This window comes from Microtus oregoni, unplaced genomic scaffold (genome assembly GCF_018167655.1).
Source record: "Microtus oregoni isolate MIOR12 unplaced genomic scaffold, Mior012 000029F_ref0000214, whole genome shotgun sequence".
Classification (NCBI taxonomy): domain Eukaryota; kingdom Metazoa; phylum Chordata; class Mammalia; order Rodentia; family Cricetidae; genus Microtus; species Microtus oregoni.
In genome coordinates this window covers 5,279,504-5,301,946 of record NW_024543088.1, presented here as the reverse complement: position 1 = coordinate 5,301,946, position 22,443 = coordinate 5,279,504, and the positions used below count along the sequence as shown (strand labels likewise).

At 49.1% G+C, this 22,443-nt stretch overlaps 1 protein-coding gene across 12 annotated transcripts in view; it reads right to left on the bottom strand.

The window, feature by feature from the left end:
• Positions 1-3,843: 3,843 nt before the first annotated feature.
• The window catches only part of LOC121464774 (transformation/transcription domain associated protein), a 102,954-nt gene continuing 84,354 nt past the window's right edge, over positions 3,844-22,443 (bottom strand). For 5 of the 12 annotated variants that reach the window (XM_041677859.1, XM_041677863.1, XM_041677867.1 and 2 more), the window contains 11 exons: positions 21,359-21,560; positions 20,425-20,589; positions 19,017-19,110; positions 17,756-17,955; positions 16,946-17,207; positions 14,745-14,970; positions 12,879-13,096; positions 9,888-10,072; positions 6,706-6,909; positions 6,425-6,619; positions 3,844-4,979 (listed from right to left, as the gene is read on the bottom strand). In XM_041677859.1, the coding sequence (XP_041533793.1) occupies positions 4,695-4,979; positions 6,425-6,619; positions 6,706-6,909; positions 9,888-10,072; positions 12,879-13,096; positions 14,745-14,970; positions 16,946-17,207; positions 17,756-17,955; positions 19,017-19,110; positions 20,425-20,589; positions 21,359-21,560 (2,236 nt within the window). In that variant the 3' untranslated portion in view covers positions 3,844-4,694. The remainder of the gene's footprint in view (positions 4,980-6,424; positions 6,620-6,705; positions 6,910-9,887; positions 10,073-12,878; positions 13,097-14,744; positions 14,971-16,945; positions 17,208-17,755; positions 17,956-19,016; positions 19,111-20,424; positions 20,590-21,358; positions 21,561-22,443) is intronic. The other 7 variants (XM_041677861.1, XM_041677864.1, XM_041677870.1 and 4 more) reach the window with 3 other exon arrangements.

Genomic DNA, 22,443 nt, shown 5'->3' with positions numbered 1-22,443 from the left:
GAGGGGCCAACAGGATGGCTCAGCAGGTAAAGGCACTTGCTGCTAAGGATCATGGGTAGAGTTAGATCCTTGGGACCCACTTGGCAGAGAAAACTCCACTTTGGTCTTTTGGGTGTCCCCCTCTGGGATGAGCAGGGTGTGTTTGTGGGTTTATGTGCTGCATCTCCCCACGGAAAGTTTTGTCACACAACAGTTATGTATGTTTGTATATATGTCTCTCAAAAGGTATGAAACAGGTTCTTGCTACGAAGGGTTGGCTGTGAACTTATGGTCCTCCTGCTTCTGCCTCTCAGATGCTGTGATAACTGATGGGCACCACAGGCAAAGAGAAAGCTTTGGAAGCAGAACAAAAGCAAGCCGCCAGGTCCAAGGGAAGCTTGGTGAGATATGAGCAATTTCCCAATAAGCAGTGGGAAGATGGATTAAAAGTGCTGACAACTGCTGAGAACTCTGTATTTGACAAAATGAAGGGAAAATTAGGACATTCCAAGATTAAACACAATGATGAAGAATTCATGGCCATGGTCACTACCTTACAAGGAGTGGGGCCTTCAGCTTGAGACAGGACACTAGCAGTGGGAAGCCGTGTAAAAATGCATCTCTCCACTGAAGGCGAGTATGTGCTCAAACAAAATCCTGCAGAATTATACAAATGCTGTAGTAATGAGCCACATTTTTCTACACGACTTGAAAGATAACTGCGTGAGAAACAGCAAGTCTATCCTACGTGAGCAAACAGCACACAAAGATGTGTGTAGGGGTCTGTCAGGCAGTGGTGGCACACACCTTTAGTCCCGGCACTCAGAAGGCAGGGGCAGGCGGATCTCTGGGAGTTGGGGGGCCAGCCTGGTCTACAAAGTGAGTTCCAAGATAGTCAGTGCTACACAGAGAAACTCTGTCTTGAAAAATCAAACAAACAAACATTTATGCATCTGCATGGTATGGAGAGGGACTCCATCCTCTGAGTTGGAGTCACAAGTGACTGGGAGCTGCCTGATGTGGGTGCCAGGAATGGAACTCTGGTCTTTACCAGAGCAGCAAGTGCTCTTCCTCATCTCTCTGCCCTCAAAGCAACCGGTTACTCTTGATGTTTACACAATGAGATGGGACAGAGGTTTTTAAAGTGTAAAGTTCTCATGAGAGGAAACTGACAGAGTTCAAATCAGATCGTCCTAGTTTTAGGACATTAAGAGAATATATTGACTGGAGAGACGGCTCAGTGGCTAAGAACATTGGCTGCTCTTAGAGGACCCACATGCCAGTTCACAACCATCTGTAACTCCGGTTCCAGGGATGACACCACCTTGTGGCCTCCAAGGGCACTGCATGCATGTGGTGCACAGACATACATGCAAGCAAAACACCCATACACATACATTTTTTAAAAAATAAAAAAAGAGAATGTATTTTTACAAAGTATTTATAAAATTTGTCAATAGAAATGAGGTATTCAAAAAAATGTGTCACTACAAAAAAAATCACCGACACACACAGAAAGGCAGCAATAAAGGAGACAAGCTACGAAGAAGCAGAGACAACAGAAGGTGCCAAACCACAAGCATAAGCCTTTCTGTTGGTAATTCCTTTGAATGTAAATGGGTTAAACCCCTCAGTCAAAAGATGCAGGCTTCTGAAATGTCACAGGGTCAGAACAAGTCTTAATTCTTACCAGGATGAAGGCATGGGCTGGTGAGGTGGGTGAGCACTTCCCGCCAAGTCTGACAACTTGAGTTCTATTCCCAGGTCGCACATGGTAGGAGGAACCACCCCCTGAAGGCTGTCTTCCGACCTCCCCATATGCTGCACTCCACCCCCCAAAGTCCTAGCATGTTTCCCAATCATGTATGGGAAGATTTAGAAACCAGTCATAGAAAAAAAGTGAAAAACTCCCAAGGGTGAAAATAATACCCTAATGACTAATGATTTCAACGTGAGAAAGACAGAACATGTTTAAGTGAGCAGAAGTACAACAGACCCGGTTTACATGCACAGAAACACCATCAGCTGCCTGCCGGTTGCCTGACTCTGTAAAAAAAAAAAAAAAAAAAAAAAGTTAGTCATCAGGAAATGGTGTCAGGAAAACGACACACACATGCAAAAGAATTAAGCTTCACACCTACCTTAGACCAGATACATATGTTAACTCAAAATGGGCCCCAAATATAAAACACATCAAAGTTAAGTACTTACTCTCAGAATGTGGAAGCTGAGGCAGAAGAATTTCTTCAAGTTTAAGGTCAGCTTGAGTGGCCACAAAGTCAGTTCCAGACCACCCTGACTAGAGCAAAACCCTGTCTTAATACATTAATCAGCAGAGGGCTTGGGCAGAACTGGAGCGGAGCATTTTCCCAGTATACAGAGTGCCCTGGGTCTGTCCAATTCCCAGAGCATCACAGACAGGCGTAGAGATGCGTGCACTCGGACAGTGATGCTCACACTTGGTCCCAGCACTAGGGAGGTGGAGGCAGATGATCAGAATTCAAGATTATCCTTAGCTACATAGCAAAATTGAGACTAGCATGGGCTATACCGTCTTTAAAAAGAGAAAAACTCGTATATACATACACACATACAATACACACACACACACTTTAACACAGATGCCGGGTATTCACTGGGCAAGACTCCTTCCTATTCTGGCCATCACTGTACGGGTGGTTGTTCCTGGCGGGGAGGGGGAAGAGGCAATTCCAGAATGACGGCATGGTTGAGCCTGGCAGGGAGCCATAGGCCTTTTCCTCAGCAGTAACAGACTCTAGCTTTGGCAGGGTGGAAATCAATGGTTGCTTTACGACTCAAGCCTGGTGCAGCATGCTAACTTTGATGTCCCCATCTGTCATCAATTCCCGCTAGTCCAGCATCTGAGGCACTTTCTCACCAAGGGAGCAAGTCTCTGGAAACTGAGCATAGCTAACCATGAAGAACCAGCAGGAAAGTCCGTCAGATGGATACCATGCCGCCCCTCAGTCTCAGTCTGTAATCCAGGGTGCAGCTTGGGATGGAGTTCGACACTTCCCACTTGCTCCAGGATTGGCTCTGGGACCTTAGAAGGGCTCCTCTCTCTCTGTAAGCAGGCAATGTGTAGAGCCATCCCTCTCTTTGACCAAGGGTCCACATAGCCCAAGGGCTAGGGATCGATACAAAGACCCCAGTAAGGCTACTGGGGCCAACCAGCCAGGAAGGAGTTTGTAGCCAGGTCCCATTCCAGCTGTGTGCTGGGCTGCACAGCTACCTTCCTCTTAAGAAAGAGCCAGGAGGCTGTGTTCCTCAGACTTGACTTTTCAGACTAGGGTAAGCTTAGCTTCAAGAGATGGTCTCTGCCGGCTGGGGACACAGGGAAGGTAGATTGAGAGTCCAAGGTCAGCGGGGGGTTGTGTTGATCCATCTCCATGTGTCATAAGCAGCTGTGCAGAGTCCCTGTAGGAAGCTGGCACCTGCCAACAGCAAACTCCTTGAGACTCAGAGTCTGTGTTTACGTAGGAGTCACACATCCTATGTCACGGACTATTTCATGTCCATTGAGGACTGTCTCATGTCCACGTTGGTTCATACTGCTTTCCCAGAATGGAGGAACTGGTCAGGGTCGAGACTGGATCGATGCTAAAGGTCAGCTGAGTATCCAACAAGATCCATACAGATGGTTACAGACAGCAGGATGAAGATGGACAGCCTGGAATTCCTGTCACCTGGTTTGCTTTGACCCTTGGAGCCAAGACCTCCTCCACCTGTGACCATGGGCCACTGTGTCTGCACAACCAGCACGCACTGTCACCTAGAAGCCATATGCCACTCTGTCCAGACGACACACAGAAACATGCTAACACAAAAATAGGGGACAACAAATACTTTTATAAAATATTTATTCTAAAAAAAAAAAAATCACACTGTACAAATTTAGCTAGAACTTTCTCAATGCTCAGATTTATAAAAATGTCAACGTAACAGAGACCAAAAGGGACAAACTCTCACCGCTTTCGTTTCAAGTTAGGAAGGAAAAACAAAATGATTTGTCTTTTTTTTTTCCTGGTACAATGATAGCAAATTTCTAAGAGACCCAACAAGCCAGCAGCAGAAAGTGCAAGGTCGGCCTGCTGGCTCCACAGTCCCGTTTCCGCCCCACTGAATCGGAATCCATGAGGCCAAGCGCAGCTTTCCCCCAGGGCAGGCGATGCAGGCGCACTGAACCACATCAGAGACTTGGGGAGACTCCCCAAAGCCAGTGACAGAGTGACAATCTGTGCCAGAGGAGAAAGCCTGCCTGTGTGCCTGCTCCTGATTCCTGCTTCTCTAACCCTGTGGATGTCCTGGACCCTGTTGAAGGTCTGCACAGCACGCAGCTGCTCAGAAGTGTAGTTTCTGGATGGTAAGGGGATACAGGGACCTTCTCAACCTGCCTGTCACTCCAGGCAAGAGGACCACAGGAGGAAATCCCAATCTGGGAATCCTTAATTAAAAAGCATCTCAGAAACTGCTTTGTTGGGCTCTGCCATCTCTAATGGCCTGACCATCTTGTGTGCAGGGGGCTCTCTCCAGGACAAACCTCACGCTCTTCCACACACACACAAACTACTGGGAAAGGAACTAAAGGAAGGGGGTAACAAGGCAGAGCGAGGTCTCAACAGCCATGGGCTCAGAGGCTGAGAGGCACATTTCACATTCTGGGGGTGGGGGGTGGGGTGGGGTGAGAGCTGAGGTCACAGCCATGGGTGCCAAGCAGGGTCCATGCGACATAGGTTGTCCAGGCTATTGGCAGCGGCCACCAGGGTGTTCACCTTGCTCTCCCCGCCATCAAATTGGGCCAAGTTGTGCAGGCGGGTCATGATGGCAGTGACAGCTTTCTGAACCAAGGAGACCAGCTGCTGGCTGTCCATGTTCTCAGGCTGCCCGGCGGCCGATAATGGAGAGGAAGTGTCCTCCTGGGTCTTTTTGTGCCAAGCAATGATCTCGTCCCGGAGCACAGTTTTCAGAATGCCATCCACCTGTGCAAAGGAGAGGGGAAACGGCTTGTGTCCCACCGGGGGTGCCCGGGGGTCATCTAACAAGAGTGGCCAGGGCTAGACTGCCACCCAGGGACTAAACAAAGCACTTCTTCTCTGACAATGCTGGGTATCTGCTGGGAATCCACTGGAATGTACCAGAGTCCCAGGCACAGGGGGACACCCAGAAGTGCAGGCTTGGATGTTGTGTCCTGCCACCGTGCTCAGAGCAGATAGCCCTTGCTTACCAGGGTGCTGAGGGCATCTTGGTGAGGCACGCAAGTGCAGGGTAAATAAAGTCAGTCCTGACTTGAACCACACACACACTTCTCTGCACAAGGTCACTGAGTCACTGACCTACAGCGCCCCAGCAACCCTTTGCAACTCCCATTTTGTGATAAACACATCCCGAAACATATTTTGGGAGTTAAGAGACACTAGGCTGATCTTGCCTGGACTGGTTTTAGGAGCATATATGATAAGACAAACTATCCTTAGAATTAATTCCTAGGTGAAAAAACGCCCTATTTACCATCTTTTATCTATGAATAACTGGGCATTCGTGAACAGTCAGCTGAGGCTTACATAACCCAGGCCTGTCAATCAAACCAAAAACCCCACCTTTACTTTACATCCTTAGGAACCAGCTCTTCCTCCTTCTGCTCCACACTCTTTGAATACTGTCCGCACTTCATCTTTGAAACCCCTTGCTATTTGCCTGCTTGTTAGTTACATATTTTTAAACATTTTAAATTTTATTTTATGTTTTTGAATGTTTTTACCTGCAGCGTTTAAGTGAGATGCCTCCAGTGCCCACACTAAGTCAGCAGAGTTACAGATGGTTGTGAGCCACCATGTGGGTGCTCTAAGAAGTGACTAGTGCTCTGTCCAACTGAGCCAATGTTCCAGCCCCCATCACTGGTTTTTTAGACAAGAGCCTCAAACCACCTCACCTACAGCAGCAACCACTGGCCCTACCAGTACACCTTGCATATCCTAGGTGTCTGAGTCTGCTTGGGCCTCACTTCAGCCCTGGAGAAGGGAGGCAGCATGCCAGAAAATACTTCAGCCTTTCATGCCAGGAAGCGTGTAAGATGGAAGCCAGAGCCACAAGTTGCTATAGAGAACTCATTAGTTAGTGTCTACGGCCACACCACCCTGAACGCACCTGATCTAATCTGATCTCGGAAGCTAAGCAGGGTCGGGCCTGGGTAGTACTTGGATGGGAGAACCAATAAGTAGGGGTTCAACTGAGGACTCTAGATTCCTTTTGGCAAAGTGGCCCCCCTTTCATTCTGCACATCTTAAGACAACGAACATTCCAATCCGTCTCCAAATACTCCATTTCTAATATCTCCCTCCATGTTCACAGGCCGAGAGCACCACTGAGAGCCTGGGTGGAACTAAGAATCAGTTCATGCTTCTCACAGAAAGATGCTGAGACCCACCTTGAAGTTGGGCTGGGCAAAGCACCGTGCAACAGCAATCATGGAGGCAGTCAGCGGGCCGGAGACACCAATGGTGGTCAAGAACTCAGAAATGTTGGGCGTGAGGCGGAAAGGGACTGGACGGTTGGCATCTAAGTCCCCAGTTGCATCATTTATGTCAAATCGGAAGTAAGCGACGTTCAGCTTGCCCGTGTCCTACGTTTCAGAGGGAGACATTTTTAAGTTCCACACTGGCAGGGCAGAGGCGTCAAGGCAGGATCTGGTTGTTGACTGCAAATTACCTGAGCAATCTGTAACATCTCAGGGTTGAGTCTATTGAGATGCAGGACAAACTCTGCAAAGCCGATGAGTGCCAGCTGGATGGTGAACATCTTCCGGAAGGTCCAGTAGTCTGTAGCGTTGGGGAAGGTGTGCAGGGCCCACTCCTTTAGCATGCTGCGGGGGACCATGTTGCTCTGGACCTCTTTGAGAATGTCTCGGAGGACCTGGAACACATCACTCTATGAGTCTTTGTCGGTGTTTTGAGCAGATAGAAAGCTCTTGTATGGCGACTCCTGGCTTACTTAACATCTGACTGAACACTGCAGACCTTGGTTTCCCGCTAAACTGACGTACCCACCGCCAGTGCGGCTGTGTGGAGCATGCCTCTCAGGGTCAACACACAGAGCCACTTTCACCTTCGCTGCCTCAGAATACAACAGCCAGCTAACAAAGGGACAAAGGATAGCTGGACACCAGTATCTTCTTTAAACCATGCACAGAGAAGTGTCATAAACCAAAGAGCTAATCAAAAAGAGCCGACATTTGCATGAACTCAGTTCTGTGATGCAAGACACCAAATCTCAGGAACTGAAGAGACAGCTTTAGTCCAACTGGGAAGTCAAAACCAATTTACCTACATCTCTAGAAGCCGAAAGCTCCTGACAACGGTCAGATGAGCTCTCATCTGGGAGCAACAGGCGGAATCTTCCAAGAACAGCGAACCTGTTGGCAATTCATGCGTCTTCCTGCCAGTCTCCCCGCTACCTCCACAGTGGCCAGGGCTGCTAAACCCTCACCCCAAGAGCTGCCCCCCACCTGATCTATCTGATCGACAAGGTCTGACCCTGTCTCCATTAAGTTCACTTGGCAATACAGTGTTTACTAAAGGAACTGAGGTAACTATTTAACACTGCAGGTATCAGAGAGCACACCATCAGCTGGAGCCTGCAAGAGCCTGGCCAAAGACAAGAACTGGTGCAGTAGAAGGGGCGGGAGGGGCAGCAGCTTTGACACAACCAGAACATTCCAGGAACTTAGAAGGTCAAGTGTGACCCTAAGGCTCTGTCCCAGTACAAGTGAGAGCAAAGACAAAGCTACAAACTGTAGAGTCATGCTGATGGCATGGCCCAGACAGACGCCATCAAAACAGACACGAGGCAGATTGGTTCACTCAGAACATCGGTCAAATCAAGAGCTGGGTGCTAGTTTAGTGGTAGCGTGCTTGCCTTGCATATGCGAGGCCCTCGCTTAGACCCCAGTACTGCCAAACACACACACATGCACACAAACAGGCTCATCGAGCCAGCTACTGACTTCCAAATTGAGCTGATTCCAAAGGCTACCTGCAACAGAGGAACAGACGAAGTCTAGGAAAGTCACTGGGTCTATGTGAATGTCTAGAATTCAATATAAAATACAAATCAGGGGCTGGAGAGACGGCTCAGCAGCAGGTTGCTATTGCAGGGGACCTGGATTGGGTTCCCAGCACCCACGTGGCTGCTTGCAACTCTAGCTCCAGGGGACCCACCACCCTCTCTGACTTTCAAGGGCACCAGACATGCAGACGGTACACAGATACGCATTCAGGCAAAAACGCCCATATACATTAAAAACGGGTACTTAAAGCAGAGAAACTGCTCAACTTAAAAACAGGTAGGGACTTGAACAGGTATCATGCAAAGACAAAAGATAAGAAGCCAGCAACACAAAGAGACTCTGTCATCACTGGGGAGAAATTACTAGTATTTCATGCCCTACCAGGTGGCTACAAGGGGGGAGGCAGTGGCTATGACACAGAGGAATCTATGACACAGGCACTCTAGAATGCAGTTCACTCAAATGTTAAAAACGTTCACTATGTGACCCGACAATTCTACGTCTGGGTGTAGAGATAAATATATTCTCAAAAGAAATGAATACATATTCACACAGGCAAGCGTGACAACGTCCATAGCAGCTCTCATTATATAGCCAAAAATAAATAAGTCATTCAGAAGCCACAACTGATAAACGGACAAACTGAAAGCACTATGCTCACACACTAGAAGAGAATGTGGCACTGGAAAAGGAACAGAGCACTGACACAGGCTAGCAGAGTGGGAAGTCAGACATGAAAGTCCAGTTCCATTCATGTCATGCCAACATCAGGCAACTCTAGAGACAGAAAGCACCATGGACCACCTGGGGCTGGACTTGGAGAAAGATGGTGCATGGTGATCAATGGCCATACAGCCGAGGAACAGCTACAGACACTCCAGCACGTGAATCTCATCTCAGTGTCCTGAGAGCTGGACCAACACCACTCCTTGGGCTACTAGTGAAGCACAGAAGCTGTAGCTAGTGGCTTCCTCTGATGGCCTTGCTCATGACCTTTGCCCAAGGGGGCTCAGAATGACCAGGCCATGACCTGTGCTATAAAACACCCAATTCTCTCTCAACTGACAAGGCCTCAGTTCTGTCTACAGGGACTCACTCCCTCTGCCTGAAGGGGCAGGGAGCTGCCTCAGACCATGCCAGCCAGGACCACCACAGACTCTCCCTGCTCAGGAGGTGGGAAGAACACCTTATGGGCTCTAGCCTAAATAAAACCCAATATTGCAGGACCCAGAGAAACTACAATGAGCCCCGGGCAACACAGGGCAGGTCATGGCTTCCACCCCGTGGCCTCTCCTGGTAAAGCACAGAAGGACCCCGTGGCACCTGGGGAGGGGCCAAAACAGCTGCCTCTTGCCGCTCCACACAACCCTGGACAAAATCTTCCCAGCCAAGGGCAGGAATCTGCAAATAAGGAGAGGGCCCTCTGTCACCCTGGGAGCACAGGCTGTCTGGGATCCTATGGCCCACTCGTGCTCCTGCCCCAGGCAACCCACACAGCTGGGTCCCAAAGATTTTGGTCAGTCACACTCAGCATTTTAGAAACCCCACAGGGTCTAGACAGGTGTCACCCAATGTCACTGGCTGCAAAGTGAGCATGTCACCCACTGGTGTTTAAAGTCTAATTTCTGAGTTTTTGTCTAAGTGCAGGGCAGGGACAATGAACTCTCCGAGGTCAAGAGCCTCACCACAAACCCCCTGCAGCAGATGGTCAGCCATCTGACCTCTCCCATCTCATCAGGAGTGAGGAGTCCCTGGTGGGACAGCCCACTGTAACCAAACAGCATGGACAGAAGCCCCGGGCAGTAGCTGGCCTCCTGCCTGGTACCTGGTGACTGGCCTGCGTTCCCCGTGCCTGCACTGTGGCCAGCCTGTCATAGTAACGGGAGATGGGGTTGTCGTGCTCGATGCCTTTCTTGGCACAGCGCTGCTTGTAGATTTCCACGAGGGAAAGCGAGGAGGGGTTGTCTTCCACGAGGCGCATCTGTGGGGACACAGCCACAACCCGAGGAACTGGGGAAAAAGGAGGCAGGGTGAGCAAGAGTGACCAGGTCAGCACTCAGCCCAGAGCACAGACAAAGCTGCAGAGCCCAGGTCACAGACCTCAGTTACTCAGCAGATGCCGTAGACACCAGTGGTAGGCTTAAGTCCTTGACAGGTGCACCAAACACCCTTTAGCGGGGACTCTACCCATGCTTACTCCTTAGAGGCCTTCTCTAGCTGGCCCACCCTGGCTCTAATGCACCCGTTACATCTGCCTACCTGCAACAAGAAGGGCTGGCCTCCACCTCTGCACAGAAAGGCAGCTGACATTTCTGTCACCTGAGGTTCAGTGACAGACTCTACTCATAACAGAAACCCTACAGTCTGTTCCCAGTGACGACTGCAGAGTTGAGCAGTGTGTACTCTGGGATGGCATCTGCCATGGCCAAACTCCTGAGCTCCGGTTGGGAGCAAGCAGCAGGTAGGTACACCGCCTGCTGCCATGGCACCACAGCTGACTCCCTGAGATGCCAGCTGGCAGTCACTGACTTCTGGGCACTTTGGGTTTTTCATGCCTATGGGGCAGTTTAGTGATAAAACAAAAGAATAATTAAGATACTACTTTAAGGAGTAAAGTCAGCTGAGACTGCCTTCCTCGGGTTGTACAACCTGGTGCGCCCTGTCTGCTGCTGAGCCCCAAGCATGGGGTAGTACTGTGGGCTGCACCACAGATGCTTGAGCTTTCTAATTTGAGGAGACCACAGCTGGCTTCCATCCAGGAGAAGTTCCCATAATGATTCCAAGACACCAAGTTGGACTTGACACTGCCTACTAACCCCGGATGGGAAGCAGCACGAAACACATACATGCTTTAGCACACACAGCTTTCTGATATGACAAATTTCTTCAGATTTCTTTTTGAATTCAAAAGACTTATTTTAGCTGGTGGAGGCAAGAAGCAGGTAGCTCTTTAAGTTTGAGGCCAGCCTGGTCTACAATAGTGATACATAGTGAGCCCCTATCTCAAAAAAACAAAAAATATGTAACAAAGCAACGCCTCCCCAAACCTATGGATTTTTATCTATTTATTCACTTTTTTATTTTTAAAAAAGATTTGTGTGTGTGTGTGTGTGTGCGCGCTGCCTGAATGTATGTATGTACACCATGAGAACACCTGGTGACCTGAATGTATGTATGTACACCGTGAGAACACCTGGTGACCCGAATGTATGTATGTACAGCGTGAGAACACCTGGTGACCCGAATGTATGTATGTACAGCGTGAGAACACCTGGTGACCCGAATGTATGTATGTACAGCGTGAGAACACCTGGTGACCCGAATGTATGTATGTACAGCGTGAGAACACCTGGTGACCCGAATGTATGTATGTACAGCGTGAGAACACCTGGTGACCCGAATGTATGTATGTACAGCGTGAGAACACCTGGTGACCCGAATGTATGTATGTACAGCGTGAGAACACCTGGTGACCCGAATGTATGTATGTACAGCGTGAGAACACCTGGTGACCCGAATGTATGTATGTACAGCGTGAGAACACCTGGTGACCCGAATGTATGTATGTACACCGTGAGAACACCTGGTGACCCGAATGTATGTATGTACTCCGTGAGAACACCTGGTGACCCGAATGTATGTATGTACACTGTGAGAACACCTGGTGGCCCGAATGTATGTATGTACACTGTGAGAACACCTGGTGGCCCGAATGTTATGTATGTACTCTGTGAGAACACCTGGTGACCTGAATGTATGTATGTACACCGTGAGAACACCTGGTGACCTGAATGTATGTATGTACTCCGTGAGAACACCTGGTGACCTGAATGTATGTATGTACTCCGTGAGAACACCTGGTGACCCGAATGTATGTATGTACATACACCGTGAGAACACCTGGTGACCTGAATGTATGTATGTACTCCGTGAGAACACCTGGTGACCTGAATGTATGTATGTACACTGTGAGAACACCTGGTGACCTGAATGTATGTATGTATGTACACCGTGAGAACACCTGGTGACCAGAGTGACCAGAGAAGAGCTACAGATGGCTGTGGGCTGTCATGTGGATGCTGGGAAACAAACCCAGACCTCTGCAGGAACAGGCAGCTGAGTGTGAGCCATCCTCTAACTCCTTATCTGTATTTGTTACAGGATGTGTACACTGTGTCTGTGTGGCTATGTGCACGGAGTGCAGCTGCTTACAGCCGACAGAAGGCGGAGCTGCAGCCTCAGAAACTGGAGTGAGAGCAGCATGTAGTCTCACGCATGGCCCCAAATCCACAGATTTTAGGATATTAAAAGTTAAAGGTCAAGTGTCTCTGATCAAAATGAACTAGGCTAAGCTGGTCAGGGAGGCACATATCTTTAACAGCATGTGTGGGAGGCAGAGGCAGGCAGTTCGCTGAGTTCCAGGTCAGAGAGACTGCCTCAAGAAAATAAACAAATAAAATAATATAAAAAAACACCAGAAGGGGTAGGGAGTAGGGCTGGTTATACCTTTGTCTATAAAGGATTAGAGCTTAGGCCCTTGCAGGAGGGTTCCCAATTTCAGAGACTACACACCAGGAAGCCTAGGGTAGAGACTGTATTGGGAACAACCTGGTAACATGGCCTGCTGCTCTTGGTGTAGCCCCAAGAAAAAGCAACCCCACACAGAACTACAGCTCCCAAACAAGACTGTGCCGAGCTGGACACAGGAGGGCGAGCCCCAGTGTGAGCCTGACCCACAGTGAGAGATCAGTTGAGGCAGGGCATGCCTGCGGCTGCTCCTTGCAGCTTCCCCGTCACACAGATGTGGCTCTCATACCTGTGAAGAACAAGTGCCTCTTGGTGGTCTCCTTTCTCTTCTCCAGGCAAGGGTTCAGCAGGCGAAGCAGCTGCAGCACACGCTCCTCCCGCCGTGACTCGGTGAGGCAGGCATCGTTCATGACCAGGTACGGGTAGATCTTGCCGTTGTGTCCCCGGATGTAGAGCCTGCGGGCCGCCGTGTTGTGCTTCTGGACAATCTCCACTCGGGGCATGAAGCTACAGGAGCAGAGGGAGAGCATGAACAGACCCTTCCTTGGGGAAACAGTGTTACGGACGGTCACAGACAAACAGGACGTATCCAGGACGGACGGAATGAAGACAGGGAGGAGGGGGACTCAGAGGAAAGGTAAACAGGTGTGGGTGTGTGCAAAGACAGAGCCAATTCAGAAATAAGAAACAAGCTGCACGCCAGTTACTGGAGGCAGCCTCTCCAAAGTGCTGCTCATCCTCAAGTGGAATTCAGCACACTCTAGTCAGTTCTACAACTGCCAAACATGCTTTTACTTTTATTTGCTTATTTTGGCTTTTTTGTTTTGTTGAGACAGAGCTTCTCTATCCAGCTCTGGCTGCCCTGCAACTTGCTTTGTAGACCAGGCTGGTCTCCTACTCACAGAGAACCTCCTGCCTCTGCCTCCCGAGTGCTGGAATTAAAGGTGTGCACCACCACCGTCAGCTTCTAATTACATTTTTAGTTTCATTTTGCATACATGATGTACTTGTGGCTTCTCTCCTTCCGCTGGCCACCTAGTGGGTTCTAGCTGGATCATGAGGCGTGGGGGTCAGAGTGGGTTCTCTCCTTCCACTGGCCACCTAGTGGGTTCTAGGTATTGAAGCTGGATCATGAGGCGTGGGGGTAGGCCTCTTTACTCACTGAGCCATTCATTGGCCCCTTTTCTGTTGTTCTGAATAGGGTCTTACCTGACCTGCCTGGCCTAGTACTTGCCGTGGAACCCAGAGTGGCTCTAACTCAGAACCATCTTCCTGCCTTAGCACCCTGACTAGGACTTAGAAATGTGCACCACAACACCTGGGCATAGATATGTTTTATTGCATGTCAAGAGTTAATAAACAAACAGAATAACAATCTTATTTTCTATTTGGTAACTATGGTATCATACTGGATTACTATATAGGAAAAGTGGCAGGGTAGTCAGGGAAGCTTGTCTTTACAATATACAGTTGAGGGGACTAGAGAGATGATTCTGTGGGTAACAGCACTGGCTGCTCTTTCAGAAGACTGAGGTTCAATTCCCAGCACCCATGTGGTGGCTCACAATCGTCTGTAACTTCAATTCCAGGGGACCTCCCCACCATACATTCATGCAGGCAAAACACAAATGGACACAAAAAAATACCACTCGTAAAACAACATACAGTTGATAAGATATGTCAAGACCTCAATTGTCTAAGCACCAGTAAATTAAAGTTAAAAAAAAAAAAAACCAAAAGGAGGGGCTGGAGAGATGGCTCAGTGGTTAAGAGCACTGCCTGCTCTTCCAGAGGTCCTGAGATCAATTCCCAGCAACCACATGGTGGCTCACAACCATCTGTAATGAGATCTGGTGCCCTCTTCTGGCCTGCAGACAGAATACCAAGAATACTGTATATGTGTACATAATAAATAAATAAATCTTTAAAAAAAAAAAAAACCAAAAGGAGTAAACACCTGGCACAGTTCAGTTTGCCAAGTTCGATGGTGACTTAGAAAAGGTCTTTGGAGATAAACCTGGCCTTCTCTGAGGGCACTAACCCTGCAGTCAGCTCAGGTCCTGGAAGACACCAACAACAGAACTGTACACCCCACACCAAGGAACCAGCATGGTAGGACCCCAAAGCCCCTCTACACACCAGGCCCTGCGCTCACCGAGCGATCTTGATGTAGTAATGCGTTGGCTTAGGCATCAAAAACTCCCCAGGAATCTCCACTTCGGCTGTCTGAGCTGAGAAATTGCTCAAGAACCGACACTTTTCTTCTATGAGGAAGAATTTGGGAAGCTGCTTGGTTTTAGCTTCAAGGATTTTGATCCACTTTTTCAATTTTGAAATGAGATTATGAAGCTTCATGGATCCTGGGACACTAAAGTCAAAATCTGCAGAATAAAATAAACACGATGAAAACCAGCTTCAAGGGCTGGGTTCAATACAGCAGGGCTGGTGAACGCCTGCACAGCAAGCAGGAGTCCTGTGATCCGCCCAGAACAGGGCTGCCGCGAGGGTGCAGGGGGGCAAGGCGCAGGCCTTTGGCTGTCCCACCTACAGCCCTGTGTGAGCTTCATAGGAGCAATCTGTTTCAGGTTAGTTGATGTATTTCCTTCCTCCCTTCCCTCCACATCTATCTGGTTTACAGTCGAACTGTTTCCATGACGACTAAGATCAGCCCACACTCCAGCACCAAGCTGCACTTTCTGTTCTGTCACTGAAGTCCAAGTCCTCACAGGGGCTGGTGCTGCAGCTCAGTGGAAGACGGAGCCACAAGCGTGGGTTCTCTGAGACTCACCCCAGCAGAGGTGTCCACCAGTAACTCCCTTCCATGGCTGAGTCGGGATGAACGACACAGCTATTCTATGCTCTACCTCCTGGAGCAGGCCTGGATAGTTTCTCGCTTGAATATTAGCAGGGAAAAAATATTCATGCACACCTTACTACATGAAAATCCAAGTGCCCTCCCTTCTCTTTAGGGCTACTGGTGGAGACAAGCTCATTACGTACACACAGAATCTGGAGAAGGTCAGATTGTTCTCATTTACCTTTGGCTGCATCTGAGGAAACCTTGTGATTTTAACTTTAAAATTTTTGGTTTTGTAGCTTTCACACTGAAAACCGAGTGCTTCAATTCATATCTGATTCTGTTTCAAACTACATTGAATGGAAGGATCTGAGGCATAAGATTAAGACAGTGAACACCGGCCTCCAGTTAAAAGCAGGCGGTCCTTGGTGTGTCAGTAAAGTGCGATGGTAAAACGTTCATCTCAGGTGCTTCCCTCTAACAGGGTGACGGCACTGCTGACTTCAGAGGCCAGAATCAGAGCTAACAGTAGCGAGTTCCCTGGTAAAAAGGAGGGCAAAGCTCAAAAATTCTTTCTCTTCCTTATCATCTCTGTGGGTATATAATGTCTTTATGTGTGAATACAGGTACAGAGTGCAGGGTTACAGGCATGCACATGCCTGGATGTTCCTCAGCAAAGGTCTACCAGGTGGAAGACTCAGCATGAGGCGACTGTGTTACCCTCTAACGCTTATAAGTTCACCAACTTATAAGACTCAAGTGTTCCCACCAATAGGAGCCCAAGCCTTCCCAGACCGACCCGTGAGGTGACAGGGCCACACTCTGCAAGCCAGGTAGAGGGACAGTAGGCTGGAACTGTAAAGCATCTTGCATAATCAACAGGTATCTACTATAGGTACAAACACAACACACCATTTTAGCTGCATTCCTTTTTCGAGACAGGGTTTCCCTGTAGCTTTGGAGCCTGTCCTGGAACTAGCTCTTGGAGACCAAGCTGGCCTTGAGCTGCTTCTATCTGGGATTAAAGGTTACATCACCACCACCTGGCTTTAGTTGCGTTCTTTTTTTTTTTTAAAGGATAATAAGGAAATCACTGAAGTTTTGGGCCTGGAGGTGTGGCTTAGCAGTTGAGTATTTAGCCAGCTTGAGGGAAAGAAAGAAATACACTCCATGTCCCTATAGTTTCAGTATGCATCAGTGAAAAATGATGTTTTAGACAGTTACAAGAACAGTAAGTAAAAATGTCTCATTTGAGAAACTGAGGCGTCTGCATCTTGCCTCCATGTCCTCTCTGATGGTTAGTGACCTCTTTGGGATAAGTTGCTCTAAACAGCATGTTGAGCTCCGTGTTGTGTAAACACATATGCGAGCTAGGGAGTGGTGAGATTCCCTCAGATGAGGTGGGAAGAGACCAGGGGAGGATTTGAACACCTAAAAGTCTAGGAAAGAAAATGCCTTCACATGAACCACAAGTAATAAAACAGTCTCCCTGTCATCCTGCCTCCTGAGTGCTGGGATCACACAAAGTCTAAGCAGCACGTGCCCAGTGCAAGGCTCACCTGTGGTGAACTGGCCCTTCAGCTTCTGGAAGACGGGGTCCTGGGCTGTGGCTTGTGCCCGGCGGGCCAGAGACTCAGAGGCTGCACTGGAGAACATGGTTGAGACATTGGACACGTTCTCCAGGCCCACTCCGAAAGTGCTCACCAGCTTCTTGACAAAGTTAAGCGTGTGAGGGGTAATCTTGGCGTCAGATACAGCGCCGCTCTTTTCAAAGGCGACAGAGTAACATTTTGCCAGGCCCTGCTGGAGCTGCCTGAGCACCTGACAGAAGAAACGAAGACCATCAGCCAGAGGGCAGCGAGGCAGCCAGTGTTACCTACGAAGTTTCACACCAACAAGCTGGCCCTGAACACGTGGATTGTGTCACCAGCTGAAGCGACTGCCGTCAAGAAGACAGCACAGTCCTTCCCTCACACGGTCAGAAGTGCCTGAGGCTGTGGAGGGTACTGCAGCGAGGAGTGACTGCCTACCTTCACTTCCCTCTCATCATCACATGTAGTCCAGCTTGGTTTGAAACTCCTGAGATTCCTGCCCCTACCTCCTGAGTTCCAGGACTGGAGGAATGGGTCACCATGGTTTGTTTACATGGTGCTGGGCTTTGTGTATTCCAGGCAAGCGCTCTACCTACTGAGTTACAAAAACTTCCGCCTTCATCCCCTCCCCATTATTCAATGACTTGAAGCTGCATGGTTCGCATTCAACTGTCAGCAGCAAGATGACCAGACACCCAGTCTGAGGACAGCATGTCTGTAGGCGCTTCCGTCCACGTCCTCTCTGGGGAGGCAGAGATGCAGCTCGGGTCCACCTACCTCCTCGTGCCAGTTCTCTCTGAACCAGACCATCTGGTCGACGATGCCTTCCAGGGAAGACAGGAGGGTGGGGTGAAGCTCCCGCTGCATGTGCATGATGCGGCTGCAGCGCCACATGGGTGCTGTTGCTCTTATGGGCCCTGGATCTGATGCAGAATGGGACTGGTTACCCACTGAACTGGGCTGCTGTTGTCCAGAATCTGAGAGCAACACACACAACGCCAATGTCAGCGCAAGACCCACTTATGACGAGTTTAGAGTGCTCCAAGACCCACTGGCCACAGGAAGGCGGGTTTGTGCCATTGTGGGACAAGACCTTTCACCCCAGGGACAGGGCAGAGATGCCCTGGTTCTAGGAGCAGCTGCCCCACTTGGTTGGGCCAGCAGAGAGCACGGTCAGCTCTGCCCTGACTACAGGTAGTTCAGGGAAGAGCCAGTGTGTGTGCCAGTGAAGCAGAGTCCAAGTGGGCAAAGGCCATGGCTCCCTGAACCCCTTTCATCATCAGTTGTCTGACAGAAAATATTTGGAAAATGACTTCCCAACATATTCCTTGCTACTGAAGTTCAAAGAACCGAAAAGCAGCTAAAACAAAACAAAACAAAACTGTTCTACACACTTCTTTCACCCACTTGCAAAAATGGTCTCTTTCTGAGAAACATGCTACAGAACACTGCATGACCAATTTCTGGCTTGAGCTCAATGTATTTAGTCAGGAACTAAGAAAATAACCTTCATCTTTAAATGACCAAGCCGGAGTTGAGTGCACTGTGCGTCTGTGCCCACTTGGTCTTATTTCCTCTGGTGCAACCAACATGAGGAGGCCAACTGGTTTATGATGCACCAAAGCTTACCAAGTACCCCAAACCACTAGGTCAGTCCTTTCCTCAGTAAGGCTCTTCAATGTAGATCTAAAGTCATATTCTCTGTTCTTAGAACAACTGGAGACCAGATTGCTCACAGTCCTCAACAGGTCCACAGCACATCTGCACACGGCCATCTTTGTGCCCAGAAGAGCTCTCTAATTTCCTACAGCTGGGGCTTCACCAATTTATTCCACCTTCAGTAAGTCACCCCCACTGTGGCAGGGGAGAACCACAAACTACCCAGCCATTAGGCTTAGTCCTCTGGCCCTGACCAAAGAGAAGACTGGCCACACAGAAGAGGGGAGCTGTGGGCAGGTGTGAGCCTGCAGCAGTAGTGCTCTGGGGTACCCCAGACTGACCCCCTGAGACCCCACCAGCTTTCCCAGCCAAGACATACCACTCTTATAGCGCTCTCTCTGCTCGATCTTCAGGGTCAGGTACAGAGTACGGATGGGAAAGTAGACTGCTTGCGGATACACTCGTCCAACCTGCTGGGAGCCAGCAAGGAGTCAACAGCATTGTTCCCCAATACATGCTCTGGGTGTTGGACAATGTATAGGGAGAGTTAAGCATGAGCAAGCACTGAATGGGCTTTGGTTGTGCATTTAGGTCAAAGAGGCCAATACCAAGAGACTGATGTAATATATGTAGCTGTTAGCCACCAAATGAAATCTCTGGCTCTGTTGTTTAAAGCCCCAACAGACCACGTCTCATAAATTCTACCTGGTGACCATTAATAGCAGAAACCTCACTCTATTTTCTTCAGTAAATCTAAGGAAAGCAAGAGACACTGACCCCAGACCTGGATCTCAGCCAATCACAGATTCCTATGTATCTGTTGGTCTTGATATTGAGCTCAAGCCATTTCAAGCCATACAGTGACTCTAAATAAAGGACAAGCCCACTAAGTGCAACATCTGGTCTGTGTAACCCTAGTCTGTGTAACTGCGGGAGGAGTCAAAGAAACATGCACTCATGGGGGCAGCCATCAGTTCTACCATGCTAGCTTGTGACCAAGGAGATTACGCGGTCACTCAGACCCTTCCAGATGTGCCACAGAAGAAAACGGGCACATCTAACTGCCAAGGCCATGTGGCACCTGGTTTGTGTGTACAGTCACTGCATTAGTGACAATACAGGACAGACTGAGGCAGTAACCCGGCAGCTAGGCTCTAGGCAAAACGTCAGGGTTCAGGAGCATCACTGCCATGTACTCTCAAGCAAGTGTCTCTTCTAGATTGTTCTTACAGGACAATCTCCATGTAAATGGAACCAACTAGATAGGTGCTGCCTGTTCTGTGGGGCACAGCGGGTGGTTGCTTGCTCAGGAGCTGGGATTTTAAGAAGTAACAGAGGCCTTGAGCATCCCACCGCACCACTACTACTTAAGAATCTTCTCTAGGGCTGGAGAGATGGCTCAGCGATTAAGAGCACTGGCTGCTCTTCCATAGGTCCTGAGTTCAATTCCAAAGCAACCACAAGGTTGCTCACAGCACCTATAATGGGGTCTGATACCCTCTTCTGGCCTGCAGGTGTACGTGCAGACAGAGCACTCAGACATTAAAAAATAAATAAATGCTGGTGGTGTAGTGGCGCACGTCTTTAGTCCCAGCACTTGGGAGGCAGAGGCAGGCAGATCTCTTGAGTTTGAGGCCAGCCTGGTCTACAGAATGAGTTCCAGAACAGCCAGGGCTACAGAGAAAAATCCTGTCTCAAAAAACAAACAAACGAACAAATGTAAGGTCTTCATCCCTCAGACTCCTACATCCATATACTCCATGGGGTTCAGGCTTGCTTAACTCTACCTGGCTGATGAGGTTGAGGAGCAGCTTGCCCTCGGAGCCCACCAGGCAGGTGAGGAGCTGTGGAATCCATGCCAGCCACTGGATGGGGGGCACACCGATGCAGTATTTGTCCACAGCATCCGCCAGTGTATTCTTGTCATCATCAAAACTCAGAAGCCACAACACCTAAGGCAGAGGGCATGCTTTAGTTACATGAGAATTCTGAGAGCCTCAATCAAGTGGCTTTTCCCCGACCTTAAATGAAGTGGTGCTACTGGCCACGAGCGGCAATGAATTCAAAGCTTAATCTGTAACCTTTACAGCTGAAGAATCTGTAACTTGAATCCAGTTTTACTGCTAAACGATCCAACCTGGAGACCAGCAGTAACTGCTGGAGGTGACAGAGATAACCTGCTTGTTCACAGGTGGACCCTCACCCAGTCCAAACAGATTTTTATGAGAATCTGATCATCAGCAATCCACAGCAGGCAAACCACATGCTGGTGCCTGGTCCTTCAGAGCTTGTGACTGCAGCGTGCACGAGGGTGATGCTGCCACAGCACCTGGCTTAGCTACAGTGTGTGCTCATGTGCACTCCAAAGCTCATGTTCAACCCGGATTCGAAATCCCCAGCAGAGCTTATTCCTATGTCTACTGCAAACATTAATTCTAACTGTGCTGAGGCACTGGATGGAGAGCGTGCCAGGGTGGATTTCTGTTCTTCTGGACTAGAAGGTCCTGCCCAGAGTGTGACCCCAGAGAGACTAGACATAAAGGAAAGGCCAAGACCCCAGGATGTTTAGGCCTTCACTTCCTTAGCTTCAACTGTGCCACGTCCCACTGTAGGGAGATGGAAGTAAGTGAGGGCAAGGAAGCAGACCTCACTCAGATTTGGAGCTGGACCTTGACCCAAGCCCAAAGCTGCTTTGCGGCAAAGATCAATCTCCAGCCTCACCTTGGCCAAGTACTTCCTAGATTTGCTCTCGTTCTGGTGCCGGCAAGCATGAAGGTAGCAGGTGATGGCAGACACGCCCAGGTGCAGCTGCCGCTCCTTCACGAAGATGCTCTCCAGGTAGTCACCCCACATGGCCCACGCCTTCACCAGCACATCGTGCATCTGCACGGCTGCTGAGAATGCTTTGTTGGCTTCCTCTGATCTGTGTGGAACCCAAAACACGCCACATATGACAACACCGCTTCAGACACAGGATTTCAACCGAGAACGGCTCATACCTGTCACCCCAGCACTCAGGCAGCTGGGGCAGGCAGGAGGATCAAGGTCGAAGCTAGCCCAGAACACACAGTAAGCTACGGGCCAGCCTAAGGAACACTGTCAGACACTATTTTATAAACCCACAATCAAGCAACCAAATTGAACACTGAATATTTAACATATTCATGGAGCTGCTGTGGCCTTCCTTAAAGCAGCCACACTGATTCCCGGCAACGCCAAGCCCCCGGCCACCAGTCTGCTCTTCATCTTGGTGGAATGATATACCTGACACACTTCTTCATCCTACGAACCTTCCAGTCAGATGTCACCTAGTGCAGCACAGTGATTCTGAGGCACCCACACAGAACCACTGGATGTGCAGAGAAGACTGTTCACTTAACACTGATGCTATTCTACACTGGTTGTAGTGACTAGTGCTACACTGCTAGACACTCTGGAACAAGCATTGCTTTGCTTAGGGAACCTCTGGGGCCTAGGGCAACTTATTTTAGTCTTAATGTTTTCTGTGAAACTGCCACTCGTCAAATTACTCCACAACAGTGATACAAGATACCACATTCCTACCACACTACTGATGTGTAGGACAAACCAGAAAAACATAGGCCTAAAGGCTCATTTTCCAAACCAAACTAGAAGCCAATTCCAAAAGCACAGGAAAGGCAATGACCAAGTAGGAGTTACCTAGCAAGACATGGTGGGGTTCTATACAACTTTCTGCTCCAAACTGGATCCCAGATGGATCTGGTCCACAGTCGGAGCTGGCAGTGGCTCTACAATAAAAACCACTCTCCTAAGTTGGGCAGGGA